Source organism: Lipophrys pholis, assembly GCF_963383615.2.
Source record: "Lipophrys pholis genome assembly, chromosome: 10".
NCBI lineage: Eukaryota > Metazoa > Chordata > Actinopteri > Blenniiformes > Blenniidae > Lipophrys > Lipophrys pholis.
Window position 1 is genome coordinate 5,538,298 of NC_137640.1, and position 18,212 is coordinate 5,556,509.

General features: G+C 41.7%; 1 protein-coding gene across 1 annotated transcript; it reads right to left on the reverse strand.

Moving 5' to 3' along the window:
* Positions 1–5,688: 5,688 nt before the first annotated feature.
* Positions 5,689–16,324, reverse strand: b3galt2 (UDP-Gal:betaGlcNAc beta 1,3-galactosyltransferase, polypeptide 2). The gene is made up of 2 exons (XM_080473314.1): positions 15,474–16,324; positions 5,689–8,111 (listed from the first exon to the last, which is right to left on the reverse strand). The coding sequence occupies exon 2, from the start codon at positions 7,760–7,762 to the stop codon at positions 6,386–6,388; it is 1,377 nt and encodes a 458-aa protein (XP_080329440.1). The 5' UTR covers positions 7,763–8,111; positions 15,474–16,324; the 3' UTR covers positions 5,689–6,385.
* Positions 16,325–18,212: the final 1,888 nt, after the last annotated feature.

Below are 18,212 nucleotides of genomic sequence, written 5' to 3' on the forward strand. Positions count from 1 at the left end.
GGAAATGAAGCGCACTTTCAGACATTTGTTGAATAGACAGCGTCATCTAGTGGCTTCAGGAAATAAAGACAGTGGTTCGTGAAGCTTCATTTGGCCGTCACTAGGGACAGCAACGAGATCACAGTTGGAGATCTCCAGACAGTCATGCAGACACAGACTCGTAACAGACACATAACATACAGACTGCCCCGTTCCTCCTCGAGCTCGACCTTAAGTCCTCTCTCCCCCTGAAAGTCTGATTTCCACACATGCTCAAGGCCTTGGAATCACATTGGTGTACCTTTCTGGGTGACAACTGCTCCCGTCGTACAGGGGGAGCCGGTGTTAAGCTAGACAATGCATCAACTCCTCTGGAGTCAGAGGCGTCGGCTAATGACCAGGAAAGAATCACAACAGGCCATGATAAACTGCCAGAGGATATAATGACCAAGGAGACCCGAGGCCAGCTGTGAATACTTCAGTCAACATAATGCAAAGATGTCTCAGTGTAAAACAGTACAAAGGTCTTAAGACTTTCTATAACACCAGATGTTGGCAGTGTCACTGTGTTTCTTGCTCATATACTTAAACACTTAAAAAATAATTTATCACTCCTGTCAACTGCTGTTTTATGACAGTAACTTGTGTTAACTTGCGATTAGTTGTATTTACTGCAACCGCGGATCTCCAAGATGGTGGTACAGTGATTTATGACATCACTTAGTCACGTGGGTGAAAACCCTCAATAGGTCCTGTAGGTCTTGTACTGTCCATAAATTAACCCGAAGTAGCAGTAGCTACATGCTACACGGGTAAAATCGATTTGTTTCTACTCTCCACTCTCTTCAGTCTTTACCTGACCTTATAAAGTGCAACTTTAAGTACAATTTCCCTTCCCAGAAAAGTGCAATACATTTCTGCTGTGTACTGGCAGAATCTTCTTCAATGCAGTCGCACTTCTGGGACATTTTTTTTCTGTAGGCTTGTCCTGTGTTTGCAAGGATATGTCTGTGAAAAATCTACAACAGTACCCTTCTCTTGTAGCTCTTTTTTTTATTGGTACAAGACTGTCACAAAGAAACCAGATAAAAACTCTTTAGTAGATACAACAGGGAACATTTAGGGGGCATTCCGAGAAAAGATTCTCATCGCAAGACTTGCACATAGGTTCTATTAGTAAAAACCCTAGAGACATTAAATACGTATATCACCACACATTGTATTTTATCGATACCAGTCACTGTGACAGGTATTATTCTGTTGTTTGTACTTAATAGTTTCATAGATGTTATATATTCACTCCCAGACAATTTCCTGTTTGGTCTATGTAATGTAAAACAAAATAAAGTTGAATACAAGCAAGCTTATGTGATATGTTTTGCATTTTGGGTCAAAGGTCAGCTTTCACTCACAAAAACAAAGTTGACAGATGTATTGACAAGGGTTCAAGCATGTCCGTGTGGTTTTTCTAGTTATGATATAACATTATAGTTGCCACAAGAATGGAAACATTAGTGAATATATCGTATTTAGGATAAATTTGGCTGTTTATTGGAAATATTTGATGAGAATAGTGGAGACATGCTGGTCTCCGAGTGAGTTCAAGTGTAGGCTTTGTTGTCTTTCTGCATAGAGTTTGATTATTCTGCCTGTTCATGCATGGCTTTCATTGTCTCTATACTCTAGTTTCCTTCTCCATCCATCATCCATCCATCCATCCATTCATCTTCTGTCGCGCTTATGATGTCTACATTGCTTTTGTGTGTGTGTGTGTGTGTGTGTGTGTGTGTGTGTGTGTGTGTGTGTGTGTGTGTGTGTGTGTGTGTGTGTGTGTGTGTGTGTGTGTGTGTGTGTGTGTGTGTCTTGGGATGAACTCACCGTAGTTAGCTATAAAGGAAGATGGATAGATGACTATGCACACCAATAGAGATATTATAAATCATAGATTTTATTAGTGCTTTAATTAAATGTATTACATTACTTATGCAACGCCTATATTTTCAATTATCACTACACAGGAGCCGAGCTTGTATACAGTTGTAGTGCTCTTCCTTGTTTGGGTCTAAAGGAAAATGAAAAGCTTGCATTTTAATCTGATTCATTATGCACTCACGCTGCCTTTTTAAATTTTTATTGTGGGACCATAAGATGTAAATAAAACATATGCTGGAACCTCTGGTATGTGCTGCACTAGAGGCCCTCCTTGGATAATTGAACTCACCAGGGGTGTTAGAAAATGAGTCAAAACATTGGCAAAAAGTTCTCTGCTCGCCAAGGATATGGAGTCACGTTTGGATTTGCTGCAGTCACATTTAATCAAACCACACCAGAGCCTGCTTGGCAGTGGACTGAGACCAGCTTTTGAAGAGGCCTCCTTTGGTTGTGATGCAGCATTCACGCCGTATACAAATGAACCACAGCTAGCAGCACAATACCCTCCGGGTTTTGGTTAAATTGGATGTGTGATACACCTTCAAACACCAGTCTCTTGGATCAAAGTTCTGGCTTTAGCCCAGTCATCCCCCCAAACCTGCCCTTGACACACGCTTCTTCACTTTCTATACTTTAGTCCTCATAATGGCTTCTTATTGTAGCTCTAAAGCAGGGGGTGTGAAGGTCCAAATTCCAAAGAGGTCATTGACTTTTAAACACAGAGTAGTGGACGTAATACAAGACTGAGTATAATGCTGCTATGAGAGCTTGCGACCTACAGGTGAAGTATTTTGGATATTTTACCAGTGTGGGGAAAGTTCAATTTCTACATGAACTAATTTGAACTTTTCACAAATTTTAAATTGAACTAGTTCAGTTCATAATCAAATTATGGACTACGTTCAAAGATTCTTTTTTTTGTTTTCCTTAATCTGTTGCTTCGAGCTATTGTTGTGTTTTGGTGGACTGTTTACACGAGAATGGTGCTCGGAGAAACTGAAAACGCAACCTTTTGAGAATGGCTCCCAAGATGGAACTTTTTGAAAACACCCCGTCTGGAAATCTAAAAAACAAAACTTTTCAGAAATGCTGCTACTGTCTGTCCATACAATGTTGTCAATGTTTGTATTACAGAAACAACCAATAGTGCCAACTTGTGGAATGGTACATAGTTTTCAGCATTTCTGCAGTTTCTCTGTAAATGCACATTGTTTTCAAACTGTTGTCGTATAAAGACAAAACCTTTCTCAAACAAAAATGCGAAAAAACAACACGTTTTCACTTGAAATGCCACTTACAAAGGGGCATAACTTTGTCTTTTTGTTGAGATTGTAGTAATTCTGGTACTGAATGTTTGGTTTTTGCAAAAACATAAACTTTTTAAAACTTTTAACTGTTGCCACGACAAAGAAAAGCTCAAGATGAAATATGGCTGTATGTGACCCCTGAACTAAAATATGCAGCCATCTTCAAATACTCAATCAATAAAAACCTATTAAACAGACGGTAAGATTTAAATTCAGAGTGGATAAATAGAATATCTTTGAAAACAGATTTACTCTATATCACGGTGTTGATAACTATCCCTCTGGGGTTGATATGACGGCATAAATATAATGTCTACAAATGAAGCTGTTGTCTTTTCGCCTGTGGCTCTGACATGAAATAATTCCTTGCTGCTCTGCAGCTTATCTAAGATGAACATCTTGATGTTCACTCCCTCTGCTGTCTTCACCATTTCAGCTTCCTCCTCCCCGAAGACTCCTCTGCTTAGTGATTAGCGGCTTAAAATATACAATTGTGTGAACTCTACCCGTTTGACAGCGCCCTTAACAGAATCAGTCAAACGTATAGGTGATTAAAAACGGAGTGACGGCTACGTAGTGGAGTACTTGGAAAGAGGGCAGGAGCCCCGACTCTCCATTAGTTTAATTAGATTACCTTCATCTGATACAGGCTATTTCAAGTCATCACCCAATTATATATGCTCTTTTTGTCGGTAGCCCTGAGCCCGCTCGTGTGTGTTTATTTATTGCCTCCCTCCAGTTCTACGTAGACACACAGCATCACATAGACAGTCTTGCACAAGCTGAATCTTGCCATAATAACACATACGCTGTTTTAATTCAAATCTAAACTTAGGTGTTTGGCTGCAGAGTGTTTTAAATTCCACAGGAACACAGGTAGGTTCAATGTTCAATTCATTCCTCACCATTCAACCTTGAGATTGTTGATCTTCATAATGTTCCTACCTGACCCAAACCTCTCAGTGAGTTTTATTTTTCCATTTAGAAACATAATGCATTTCTCCAAGGTCCACTGAATACAAAATTATCTTTTTTAAAAAAAAATTTTTCCCTTTAATTATCTCTGCTTGTGTTTGTGTGGGGATATTAAAAAAAAAAAGAGTGTTATTTATTATGTTGGGTTATAATTATGTTTGTAGATAGTATGATTGCCTGGCAACATTGCAACAGTCAGAAGTCCTATGGGGTGAATAAGGACAGGAGGTGAACAGAGAATGATAGTTTCTCAGAATTGAAAACAAAGGAAGTGAAGTTAAGATGGGATTTTTTTTGTGATTTTTCTTTGCAATATGGATGAAGGCAGAGAACTGGCTGTGGATTGGCTATCAAAGAAATGAACAATGATCATTACATTTTTGTGTTGATTGTGATTTAGAGAGAGTGAGAGATGTGGTTCTTGATCCTGTTTGGACAACAGCATTTCCTTTTGTTACGTTGAATGTCTCTGACAACAGCCTTTTAAAAATGGCCTCCAGAGTGCACTTTTGTTTTTGTTTTTCGAAAGCACCACCATCTGTCACTGTGTGAACATGGAAAACCCATCTTTTCAAAAAAGTGCACATGCGAGAGTAGATTGACAGTGATAGTGGAGGATTTCAAAAACATTTGTGCTTCTCAATCTTTAATTTGACAACAGTATAGAGTGCAGACTTTCTACACCATCATCTAAATCACATGCCAGGACACACTGCTTAATTCCTGTTTAAACAACATTACAGGTGAAAACGCATAATTTTTGCGTTTTCGTTTCAGTAAAGTTTTGCGTTCACAGGGCAAAGTTTTTATTATGAAAACAATGTAGTTAGCATGCCAGGCCACGAGTTGGTGCTGTTGGTTGTTTTAGTTTTGTAATGAAGATGTAATGAAGATGTAGGCTGCATTGCAGGAAAAATTATTTTTGAAAACGCTCCGACTCCATGGAAACAATGGAAAATGCAACTTTCTGAAATGCTGCTACTTTGCATGTGCATCAGGCCAGTAGTAAATAGTTCTTCTGCACACGCGCAAGTAGATAGACAATAACAATAATGGCGTCCTCCAGAGTGCCATGACTCCCCGTCCATATTCTTCTGGATGCAAATGCAAAAACAATGCATTTTTCAGCTGAATGGTTGTCATGTACATGTTGCCTTAAGAGTCACTATTTAGCTTTAAATGCATGTTTTTGGATCACGTCGTACTTAAACATCGTACTTGAACCTTCCTGCCATTAGTCAAGTGTGCTAAAACAAAAGGGGAAAAAAAGGAAATAGAAAAAGGAAAAAAAAGGAAAAAAGAGAAAAAAATTAAGAAAAAAAAGGAAGGAAAAAAGTGTGCTAACCACTATATGTGTATGTATTAGAAGTGATGAGCTGGCAGTGTTTACATGATGAATCATTCTCCACAAATAACACACACAACTCTGAAACCATATGAATTCAATACATTTAATTGTTAATAGATTCATTGCACATTTGCTCAAGTGCAGAGTCATACTCACTGTAAAGCTTTAAAAAATACAATCTCAGTCATCTCTGATGTGATTCTGGGTGCTCCATGTTGGTTCTTCTTCATTTTTTTTTTTTCTTTAAAAATAAAATACAGATAATGACAGATAAACCTTCTCTTTAGACTTTAGTGTTCTTTGATAGGTCTGTAAAGTAAACACTGAGAAACAGGGCAGCATAAGTGGTCAACGATTCATACCATTCATTCATATTTAGGTAGTGTAACTTTTCCACATGATACACGTACATTTCCCTTTGTGTAAACACGGTTGTGTCAGAATATTTTCCTTTTTTGTTTAGTACTTGTAGAGTGCAACATACTGTACTAATCGTTAAAAGAGAACATTGAATAACCATATTTGTGTTGGCACCTGAATCGTCATGAAGACCACTCTTGAGCTTTTTTTTTTTTTTTATTATTATTTATTTTTTTTATTTTTTTCTGCACGCCCTACATCACACAGACAGATGTTCCCCATTCTCCCTTTTAGAAATAGCTCAATAGGTTTACAATACTTAACATTTTTTAAAATTAAAAAAATAGTTTGAATCATCGACTGTACACGATACCAAAAACAATGTGCTTTTCCCAATATAGTGTATAGTGCTGAGTTCAACATGCCCTCCCACCAGCTGTAGTTACAGTGTATTCATCGAGGCGGGTCGTGGTCACAGGAGTCATCACGGAGGCCTCTCTCCGTGAAACTTCCGATGTCTGTACCTGCCGTTCTTTTCCTTGGCCATGTTGATGCAGGCATTGTGCTTGTTGCTCTGTAAGTGGTTCCAGTACTTGATGAGATCATTGGGGTGGAACTGATGGGATGTGATCAGGTGGCTGTACTTACAACTAGAGTAAGATACCCGCCAGTGGTTGAAGAGGAATTCGTTGGGAGGGGGCGCCGGGTCGATGCGCAGCTTGGCCAGGCAGATCCCCACGTAAACGTCCTCCAGGTGCAGCCTGCGTATGCTTAGTGAGGCCTGATAGATCAGCTCGGCAATGTCCCCTGAGAACACGTACCCCGTGCCCGAGCAGAATATCGGGTAGCGCTCGCTCGGATAAAGCTCCGGTGGCATGTACCACTTGCTGTCCTTGTTTCGGTTTGGTGCATATCCCCTCATTAGGTAGCCGGTAAAGTACCTCTGTTTGGAGGGCATCTCAGGTTTCAGCAGCTTCTGGATTAGATACTCCGTGTTGACAAACATGTCACTGTCCGTCTTCATTACGTAAGAGGCATGGGGGCAATAGGTGGCCACCCAGTTCATGCCCATCAGCGTTTTGATGGTCAGGTTGTAGTACGTGTCCTGATAGTCCTGTTGGATGATATCATGATACACTCGGCTCTCCTCCTCTATGCTGCTCTGAAGCAAGGCGTCTGAGCTCTTCCCTGTGCCGAGCAAGAAAAGACGGACAAACCCTAGGCCCATGGCCACGCTTTCATTTCCCCAGGTCTGGCGTATTGCGTTGCGTGCGTCGGCCTGTCCTGGCTCTGCGGCAATGAGGAGGATGAGGAAGGGCGTGCTGTCTCGGCACTTGGAGGGCTCATTCAGGATGTATCGGTAGGGCTGAGCGCTAAGCCTCCCACCCACACCCATCTCTTTCTGTAAACTATTGTTAGCGCTCATGGTGTCCCCAAGCCCCATTACACCCATCCTGGCTCCTCCTCCTCCTCCTCCTCCTCCTCCTCCTCCTCCTCCTCCTCCTCCTCCTCCTCCTCCTCCTCCTCCTCCCGCCGCCTCTCCCACTGCCCCTTCTGCCTGCTGTGAGCTGAGATTGAGTAGAGGCTTCGGTGCTACATTCCCCGTCTCCCTCCACATGCTCCTCAGGGAGCTGCTCTGGTTGGCTTCTCCCTTGGGACTGCGGAAGCCCCTGACAGTGTAGGCCAGGGGGTTTTCGCGGGCCCCACTGCGTCCGGGTAACCAGTCTTGGTGACTAAAAAACAGGAAGAGGGTAAAGAGGAGGGCCAGCGAGAGGAGGCCAGCCACATGAGTCCGAAAGAGTGAACGCTTGACGGTCCAGGTCATCTTGATGGGACAGCAGTGCCGCCGTCTCCACTGCATGATGCAGGTCGGGGTCGCAGGAGGCTGCTGCTGCTGCACGAGAAAGGGCGGCGGTCACATGCGGTCGCCTCAAACATGTGGTTGCCAACGATCAGAGGGTTATCGGAGCTGGCAGACGGGTTGGAGTGAGCCTCCTGGTGGAGTCGGAGGACTGCTGGAGCCCCCAAGTGTAGCTTGGAGCAGGGTTGAAAGGGCTCCTGTCGGAGCTAGGAAGGTGGCAATTCTCTGGCCAGGGAGGCTCCTCCCTGCCTCTTCTTTGGCACTGTAGACAAACACAGGGTCATGCTCTCTGTCTCGTCTCCTTCAGGATATGATAAGGGTCAGCTCCTCTGTGTTTGCTCTCTGTAATCTGAAAAGAGGAAGAAAAAAAAAAGGGAAACTGAGAAAAACAGTCTTGGAAGCTGTCCAAAAAGCACCTCCTTTTCATTGGCACTAAGCCACATGTCAATTGTCTGTGTTGCAGATGTCCTTTTTTTTATTTATTTTTTTTTTATTCTATTTTCAGGGCAAAATTTGGACAAATCTTAATCATTTTATTCATGGTTTGTTTTGACACACTCGGGTGTAATTCTGAGTAATTTTTTTTCCAGATGCCAAAGAAAAAAAAAAAAAAAAAAAAACAACAAACCCTCAATTAGAGCTTTGTATGCAAGCAGCATCCAATATTGTAAATGGCTCTTTTTGGTAAGCTGACTTAACATTTTTAAAAGGAAAGACTGAATCAATATGACGGCATTGTAGCAGCTTTTATTGGACAGGATTGGAGCGCACAACACAATCTGGGGATGGAGCTTTCTGGGAAAAGGAAATTGGAGGAATACTGCTGCGAGCACATCCGTGGAAGGATGTGACACTGCTGTTGTGAAAATGACAAGTTCATGATCGTAAAAACGCCCCCCTTTGTGAGTGTGAGCGTAGTCATATCGAATAATGTGCATTTTCATGATTATTTTACCTTAATTCAACTATAATGTTCCAGAGAATACAAATGATGCCATAATCATCACAAATTCAGCACAGAGGAATGTTTAAAGAAAATTCTATTAAGTCACATGTAAAAACTTTTGCGCTGACTGGCGCAGGGGATGGCGGGATGGTGGATCTTTCTTGCAAGTCATTATGCAGCTTAATGCCCGGGGCAGGAGTATAAATTGCAGGTTTGCTCTACGTGGTGCCAGCTGACGCGCTCTGAGCCGCATGGGCGAGCAAGTGTCATCAGCCCCCCACCACGCGTCAACAGCTCGGGAGGTAGATGCATCTGTCAAAATGAGTTTTCAGGGTCCAGCAGGCAGTGGCGCTGAAGCCTGAGCTAGCCCCTGGCGATAACAGCATTCACCCGCCATTCACCTTCCACCTCCCGCTTATCAATGCAGCCTACTGTCTGGCTGAGATCACCTGGGCTGCTCCGTCTTCTAACAGGCATAAATCCAGGGCATACGGGGCAAGCAGGCACAGAAACACGCAACAATGTGGACAAAAGTGAAAAAAGCCATTACATCCGCTGCCCAGAAGAGGGTGGAGCACAGCGAGAAGGCAAACAATAGCCTTGCACCAACACAAAGACCTTCAAACAAAAAAACACAACGCAGGCCGGACATAATGATATACACAACAAATAAATGCATTTAGTGGCGTCTGTATGGACTCGCACGAAGGAAATGCATGCACACATTACACATAATTATATCCATGCCAGAAACATATACACTGTATAATCACTGCTGTCACACACAAGCAGCAGACACACATCACCGGAGAAAAAAGAATATGCCAGCAAAAAGTTGGAGGTTGTACTAGACTCTAGTGAATATTAATGCAGCAGCAGTGTAGCAGTGGAAAATCCATCCTTTCCTTCTCAGCGTGTTAATTCACTGGCTGCACGCATTGCTTTTTCTACTTTATTTCCCTGTTTTCCTTTAATAATTTGCAGATACTGAACAACAGAGCATTATTTTCTGCAAACACTACAATCTGGCTCGGCATAAGAAAGATTTTTTATTTTTTTTTTTGAAACTTTCCAATTTTCATTTCCTGCTATGTTTGCTCATTCATCACGACAACTGACAAGGAACACGATAACCTTTTCAGGCGACTGTGCTTACCCAGCGCAAGCAATTACAAGAGAATGAGAGGGGCCAGGGCCGGCTTTGTTTTAAAGGTTAACATACTTTACATCCAAGCATATCCAGCGCTTGAGAGATTTCTGCTGTCAACTACATGAACATCCAGTTACATGAGCTCTGATGAAGGGCGCACACACACGACGCACATGTGCAAGTAAATGCATACGAAAAATAGCCAGACGCCACGAAGCCCGCCCACGCTGACAAGCCAGTGTGGGTGGCTCTGTTTGGTTGATTTCCACTTAAATGTCAATTCTGCCACGAGATCAGACATCCATTTTTACTTTTTAGCAGTACCATTTAATCCGCCAATGCCTCTCCTCATTAATTCATTTTCTCCCCCCCCATCAATGTCACTTCCATGCAAGCCAATTAGTTACACTAGCACTAATTAAAGCCCCAGCGATTCTGCAGCGGTCAATAATCGGAACGGAGGCTGGGGGAGTGGGACAGTGGTGACATACTGGGCATACGTTATAATACTCTGTCGCCACATCAGTCTCAAACCTGGAGGAAAAACACATAAAAAACTAAAATTTAAAAGACGATTTAACCTGTATTCTCTACAGTATGCATTTCTTTGTTTAAATACCTGAAAGGTTTGTTTTCTTTCTTTTTCTTTTATGCCTCAGCAATGTGCGAGATGCATGCAAAACAAGCTTTGTCGATGTCGATGAGGATATGACCTTCGTTCAGTAAAACAGTGCACTTTGTGATAGTGACACATTTTCCCCGGGATAAAAAAACAAAACAAAAAAAAAAACCTGCAGCTTCCGTTTATGAGCCACTTAAGAGTGTCTGTTCACCAAAGTTATAGGTTAAATTCTGCTTTATTGAAACAGGCCTGAGTGATTATGTCGCTGGCCAAGGTTCCCTGTTCGTCTAATAACACCGCCTTGGAGCAGGCGCTACATTCATGATTTATTCTAATGTTAACGCTGTGTTGTGGTGCATGGCCTTCATCTGGCGAAGCTCGGGGTTCTTCAACATGTGAGAAAACACTAGTCCATGACATAAATAATGGATGCAGTGGAGGCTGTGCTGAGGGCCACTTCTCCCAGGTCCAATCTCTTTTTAATTAATTAGTTTGTCTGTAAAACAATGATGAATTACAATTCAAACTGCCTCTTGGCATGAAACCCTGATTATAATCATTTAACTACCATGCAAAACCGGGGAAAAAACAACAACTTTGTGGTGACTATCACAAAACAGAAACAGTGATTTCAGTTTAAAAGGCGACTCAAGGATTGATTCAGTATCAATATATTTACTCTTTGCGAGTTGTGGCGAGTACAAACGCTTCACCCTACTTTCTCACTGCATCGCTTGTGTTGGCAGAAACTGCTCTGGAGTAGTTTTGACCTGCACAGCGATAACTTTTAAGAATATCATATCTGTTTTTGTTCTCCTAGAGGTCCCGCTGAGCTCATCTTAAAAGGAACTTTCTGGGGGATTCAGCCCCGGGCATGGGTCACAGCAGTTATCTAAAAGAGAAGGTTGGATTGTCTCTTCACAACAAAACTGAAGTCTCATGTTAATCTTTCTTTAGCCTCATGGGTTTATTCCTCCCTCTGCTGCCCTCTGCCTCAACATTTGGGTATTTTTCTGACCGCTGTTTGCAACCTGATTGAAGCAGACAGTTCTCAAAGGCTGCCAACAAAACAAGCATAGTTTAGAGGAGGTGCGGGTTGAAATATGTCTTTAAATTTCCAATTTACACCCTTTATTTCATCCTTCTGGACTCTGTGATGTGAGGAACAAGATTTCGGGAATATCTGGGCCGACTGCGACACGCTGTAATAAATCATAGCTTCAAATTGAAATGGCAGCAGTGAAAGTTTGTTTTGTGTTATGAAATGAAACAAACTAAAGTGAAAACCGGAATAACCTCGACAATGTGGGAATCCATGGGTACCTGCAGAGAAGGGTACGTAGCTGGCATGGCTGGAGGGTATTTGTCTTCCTAGAGCGGAGGTGTCAATCATAAGGCCTGAAGGTCCAAAACCGGCCCACAAGAGGCTCCGATCTGGACAAACCACCAAGCAAACTGTAAAAATTTCACACTCAAGATGGAATTGGACCGTACGGGCTGTATGGGCTTCACTGTAAGAGTGCCCTAAAACGACTTTGTTGTATTTGGCGCTATATAGATAAAGATGAATTGAACTAAACTGAACTGAACTGAATCGAACCGAATCGAATCGAAATAGAATGTTTGACACCAATGTCCGAGAGGGCCAACTGCAAATCAGTAAAGGTTCTTCATCATCAGCTCCATCATATAATAAACTAATGCTAAATGCCGATTCTATCATTCATAGAACACGTGAGGGGGTCACTGAATGGTTTACAGACTGTGAACATTATGACAAATGCATGTGGTGGCACTGGGACTTGAGGCCAATTTGGCTGAGGTGAATGTTTTCCTGCAGTTTGAGACGCGTGCGATCAAAGTGGTGAAGATACTTTGGAGGCATGTGGTGGTCGAATAAAGTACTGAGATTTTTGCTACCCAAAAAAGTAGATTTTATAACTAAATTAAGAGTTCCTGTAGTTAATATGAAGACCCAAAATATGAGTTTTCCTTTATTTTGTCACTTTTCTTCACAACCCAAACCAAACAGTTTTTATTCAGTGTTGTATTAACTACATTTACCTGTGCAAAACTATCAGTGACTTTCCCCAACCTTTCCCCTCAAATATTTGCTCTCTATCATTGTTCTCATACTATAAACCAGCCTCATTCAACATTGTTCATCGACACAATACAACTGTTTACCTCTTTTATTGAGGCAATTTGCCCGTCACACTTTGTCAGCTACTTCAAGCCTTTTCCCCATATTTCCACAAACCGTTTCAACTGTCTATCCATATTATTGTTTAATGGAGTTCACTTAAACTGTGTGTTTTCGTCTTAAAGGGCTCCACACAGTCAGTGACAGCCTCACACAACGCACGCACGCCGATGGTGACGGCTTGCAAGGTCTTTAACCTCCAGCATTAGAAACTTGAGAGAAATGTCCTGCTCACGGACTCTTAATAATCAAACATTTCATGTTACAGTAAGTGTGTCATATTGACATATTTCGACTGGAGTCTAACGTCTTCATCCGAAACGTTGAAGCATGTCAAAGGTATTTAGTAAAAAACCTACTTGCTGTGAGAGAAGAAAAAGAAAGTGCTTGTAAATAAACTAAAGGCATAATTAACTGCTGCTATGTGGATGACATCAATGAAGATCTTCTGTAGACTGATTGTTATAAGAGTTACATTAAATACAGGAGATTATGGATCTTTTAGCAGCTTATTGAGTCCTAAAGCAAAATTATCTCGTAACAGTCCTGATCTATGACCTTTTTTTTTTTTTTTTTTTTTTTAATGGATTTCTCTTTTATACATGTTTCACTCAATCTTGACTGAAAGCAGTAAATAATAACTGAAACAAGAACAACTTCAGAACCGGCACTTTACTTGTCATAGTTTAGTTAGACCATTTTGAGTGCAGATATACGAGACAGGACAGAGGAAAAATGATAAACTTGACGCTTTCGCTGTTGCATTTTAAGAATTTGCCAGCAGCAAATCTTTACAAAACAAAAGCATCAAAGAACAGTGAGAAACAGAGAGATAGAGAGATGACCTTTTAAGGGATACATGAAGTGACCCTTTGAAAATGTTGTTCGGTGCATATCCGACTCATCTAGGATAGGGCCGCAGGGACCGGAGGAGTTGTATCCTTGCTAAGTGTTGCAGAGCAGATGAGTGACACTGGACTGCCAGATGTGTATTTAGTGGGATTTTTCTTTTTTCTTTTTTCGTTTATCCGTCATCACTAGAGGCTGGTCAGATGTGGGTCAGGCCACTTGAGCCCTTCGATCATGCCACATGACCATATCTGATTCTTAAAGGGTCAGTTCAGAAAAAAATCTAATCAAATCCAAGTACAAAGCTCAGTAGAGAGGCACATTTTGGATGCCCTGATTTTGAAGAAGCCACCTCCTGCATTATTGAAATACCATTGTGTTGATTAACAGCGATGTTGATGCAATGCTCCCAGAAGACAAGAATAACATGAGCTCAGTTCACTGGGATCAGCTCCAGCAGTCCACAGCTGCAGCTGTAGTTCCGCAGAAGATGAATCTATGAAAATCTACAAAAATGGCTAATGAATAGACAGTATTTTTCAGCTTAGATCAAATTAGGTGCAGTAAGTACTCAGTTTCTTTCCTCATAAAGAAAAATAGTCATCTTTTATTAGGCTAATATGACACAGAACTGCAGATTTTTGACAAATATTAGAAAAATTAAAGCAATCTGTGGATTTTATCTTTGTTTGTTTTTTTGAGGGGGGGGGGGGTTGGGAGGGAGGGGGCATTTTACATTGTTTACATTGAACAGACTGAATCATTAATAATTCAATCCAAAAGAATTGTTTTCAGAAAAATAAGTCAAAAAGCAACCTGTTTAAAACTGCAAGGGATTGATAAAAGCCACAGTGACCCCATTCACTTACATCGTACACAATATAAAGTGTTTTTTTGTGTGTAAAGTGACATATGGTCCACACTATGTCCAATTATGGAAAGATAAAAGGTATTATTCAAATTAATTTACCCTCTATAAAGTCTGGAAGAAAAGACAGAACGGGCTCCTAAAACATAGTCTCAGAAATACAAGAGACTCCTGGGAAATAAAGCTCTGGCAGCTGTAGTAAATATTATATGACAGTGATTTTCTTGCTCTCTGAGAGAGCGATATCTACCTTTTTCTCCCCGCCAACTTTCACCCACTGAATTCAAACCTCGTTCTGTGTTTTACTTTGTTAATAAAGCCCGACCATGGATGTCGGTTCAGTCGTCACGGTAATAAATTATGAGGTGGTTTGAAAATTAGACCCTATTAAAGTTTCATAGTCCAGTGGGCAGAGTGAACACCCAGATGGTGAGTTTGGCTGCTTCTTTTTTTTTTTTTTTTTTTACTTCTTCTTCTTCCTCCTTTAATGTCCATCTCAGCATTTAGCAGATACCCCTAACTATGCACAGTTTTCAGTGCCAGCAGCTTGACGTGATGAAGTGGATAAAAAGCCTTGTTAATTGAACTGGATCAATTGAAACTCTTTGGCTTCGCTTCTTGGCACATCCAGGGAGGAGTTCCCTGAGCTTGAATTTATACAAACGAATACAGTATGGACTACTGACCCCTATTTGAAGAGATATATGGTACCGTTAAAATGCCCACATGGAGGGAAGAATGACTGGCAAAGAGGGGGAATGAAACCCATCGTCAGAAATTCTCCAAAAGGGAGAGAACATTATTAAAAAGAAAGAAAAAAAAACATTACAAGTAATCTTATTTTTTCTATGCACCACCAGGCTCCCACGCCTGCCTGCAACGTTTCACAAATGACAGGGAGAAAGAAGCGTGATCTTAGGACAAAGGTGGCGGAATTGATTGATGGATAAATGGATGGGAGTCAAGGCGGCGGGGGGAAAGGTGGATGTAATGGAGGGGAGAGAAGGGCGGGGAAGGCTAAATGAATAATGAGGATGTGGAGGACTGATGAGACGCGCGGCGCTGCTGCGTACCTCCTCCTCATGATGCCGCTGGAGCCGCTGCGGCTTCTGACGGGGCTGCGGTCCGCGCTCCGGGAGTGTGCGCCCCGGCGTCTGCGCCCGCCATCCCCCGCCTCTCCGGGACTGGAAAGCAGACCTGCCCTTCTCCTTTTTTTTTTTTTCTTTCTTTTTCTTAATGGCACAGACACCTCGGATGTGTTACGTCCCACCTCGCCTTCATCCCAACAGGCTCCACAAACCTGCAGGGTTTTTTTTTTTTTTTTTCGGTTCTCCTCCTGCGACTCCTCCTCTCCTCCCTGTCCGGCTCCTTGTTTCTACTACTTCAGATTATTTTTCTTCTTCATAATCTTCACCTGTCCTTTTTTCTTTCTTTCTTTCCAACTGTTTCCTGATCTCGACCAAGTTTTTCGTCCTTCTCAGACGTGTTTTTTTTTTTTTAATGTGATAATTCGAGAGAAAACAGCAAAAGCATCCGCGCACGTTTCATCCAGAGTGCGACCAGAGCGCCAGGAGCGCGGCTGGTACTTCACGATGCTCCGCAGGCTGGTGTGCAGGAGACACGCAGAAAATAGAGAGAGAGGGAGAGAGCGAGAAAAAACCCAATAGAAAATATAAAAATGATATTCTCCCACCTATGAGTCCAATCACAGCCAAAACACGTCCCTCTTTTGCTCCAGGAGGGGATACCAGAAACAATAACTGCCGTCACCTCCCCTATTTTGCTGTGTCAGTGCGCCCCTTCTTTGTTTTTCTCCTCCTGGATCTTTTCTTATGAGCTCCGTCATGGACCGACCCTTGCCGGATTCCTCAAGCCGGCCAAGGCAGCTGCTGGCCCGGGTACGCTGGCTGTCAGACACCGCTACACTGACGGAACTCTACCACGTCACTGCCTTCTTAGCAGAGCGTCTCACGTGACCCAGCGAGTCGCTCACGTTGCGTTCAGGGGCGTGGGTAAATAATATTAAATCATTAAAAAAAACAAAAAACAACAATCCTCCCTCTAGTTCACGTGCACATACGCCCGGTTCACAAAAAAACAAGTAAAATCCTGCTTCATACTGTCACTTTTATTTAAAACTTGGGCATATTAATATTGTGGATGATTTATTTTTTTATTTTTTTTAAACACTAAATAAGGCAGTTCTTACATGTAAACCAGACTTCCTTTGTGTATCCTCCATCCAATTACAGGTTTGTCGGTTAGGGGTAGTTTTGGCTTATGTTTGTTGGTTTTGTCTTTTGAAAATGAGATTTTGTTTTTAATTTGATCCTAGTTTGTAGATAGCTTAACCTGGTTTGGGGTTGTTTAAACCAGGGTTTGGGATAGTTTGGGGTAATTTTAGCCTATGTTTGTTTGTTTTTTAATTTTTTTTTTGCAAAACTAGCTTTGCAGTAGTTTTAATCTAGTTTGTAGAAAGCTTTATCCTAGGTTTAGGGTGGTTTTAAACCAGGGTTTGGGATAGTTTGGGGTAATTTTAGCCTATGTTTTTTTTTTTTTGCAAAACTAGCTTTGCACTAGTTTTAATCTAGTTTGTAGAAAGCTTTAGCCTAGGTTTATGGTGGTTTTAAACCAGGGTTGGGGTAGTTTGAGCCTAGCTTGCAGTAGATTTAGCCTAGATTTGGGGATAGTTTTAGCCTAGTAGCTAGGTAGTTTTAACCTAGTTTTGGGGATGATTATAGTCGGGTCGATCCCAGCTAACTCACTTCATCACATGGCAAACACAGAGAATAAAAGTCACACGTAAATACAATTTAGAGGCACAAACTAACCTGAAATGGTTCTTTTAAAGGGTAGTATAGAGGAGGGAGTAAACCTAAGTATGCTCAGGGAGAAGTTGTAAACTCCACACAGAACAGGCCAGGCCCAGACCTACACCAACAAGCTCCTTGCTTTCAGGCAAGAGAGAAACCCACAATATATCCTACTATTGAATGATCACACCCTATCTATTTTTTTCTTTTTTAACATGGGGTGGGTGCAGTGGTCAGGAGGATAATAGTGTTGAAATCCAGGTTCTGCATGGAGTTTGCATGATATCCCTGTATGTGTATTTTACTTTGGGATATGATGGTTTTCTTGCCATAGTCCACATACATTTAAGGTTAGTTCCTGTGTAAAACAGTCAAGAGTTAGAATGAGGCTGTCACCAACTAACAACGCTCTCCTCACCCAGCTCTCCTAAACATGTGAGACGACACACTGTGGTTGTGAAACGCCTTGAAAAACAAACAAAAAAAAATGTGGCTGTTGATTATGGAAACTACCAGCCTGAGTGGAGGGTGGGTAAAAGATAATAATTCCAAACTGTCCATTTAATCTTCATAATTGTGTCTTAAATAGCCTTTAATACAAAAAAATGTGATGGACACGGTCTCAAAAAGTTATTACAACAGTAATCATTCCATTCTGAAAGGTGCTCTACAAATAAACCTGCCATGCCCTGCGTTGTTTTCCATGCAGATTCCTTTTCTTTTTTTTTTTTTTTGTGCCCTGATAAAACCTGCGAAGAGACGAGGGATTTCCTCCAATACTGAAACAGGGGCTATCAGGAAACATGTTAGCTGAACATAACAGATGAGGTCAAACACCAACAGGCTCCTCTACACTTTCAATCAGTGTAAACTTCATCTTTCCATTGGGAGGTTGTGGGTTTGATCCCCAAGGTAAATGGATTTCGCTCATGTGGCACACTTTTACTGTTTCGACAGTGTCAAATGGCTATTCGTCACATTCACTCATTCACACTCACA

Bases quoted from the DNA above. Each gene is read 5' to 3' on its own strand.
- b3galt2 (XM_080473314.1), bottom strand. From the start codon at position 7,762: ATGCAGTGGAGACGGCGGCACTGCTGTCCCATCAAGATGACCTGGACC.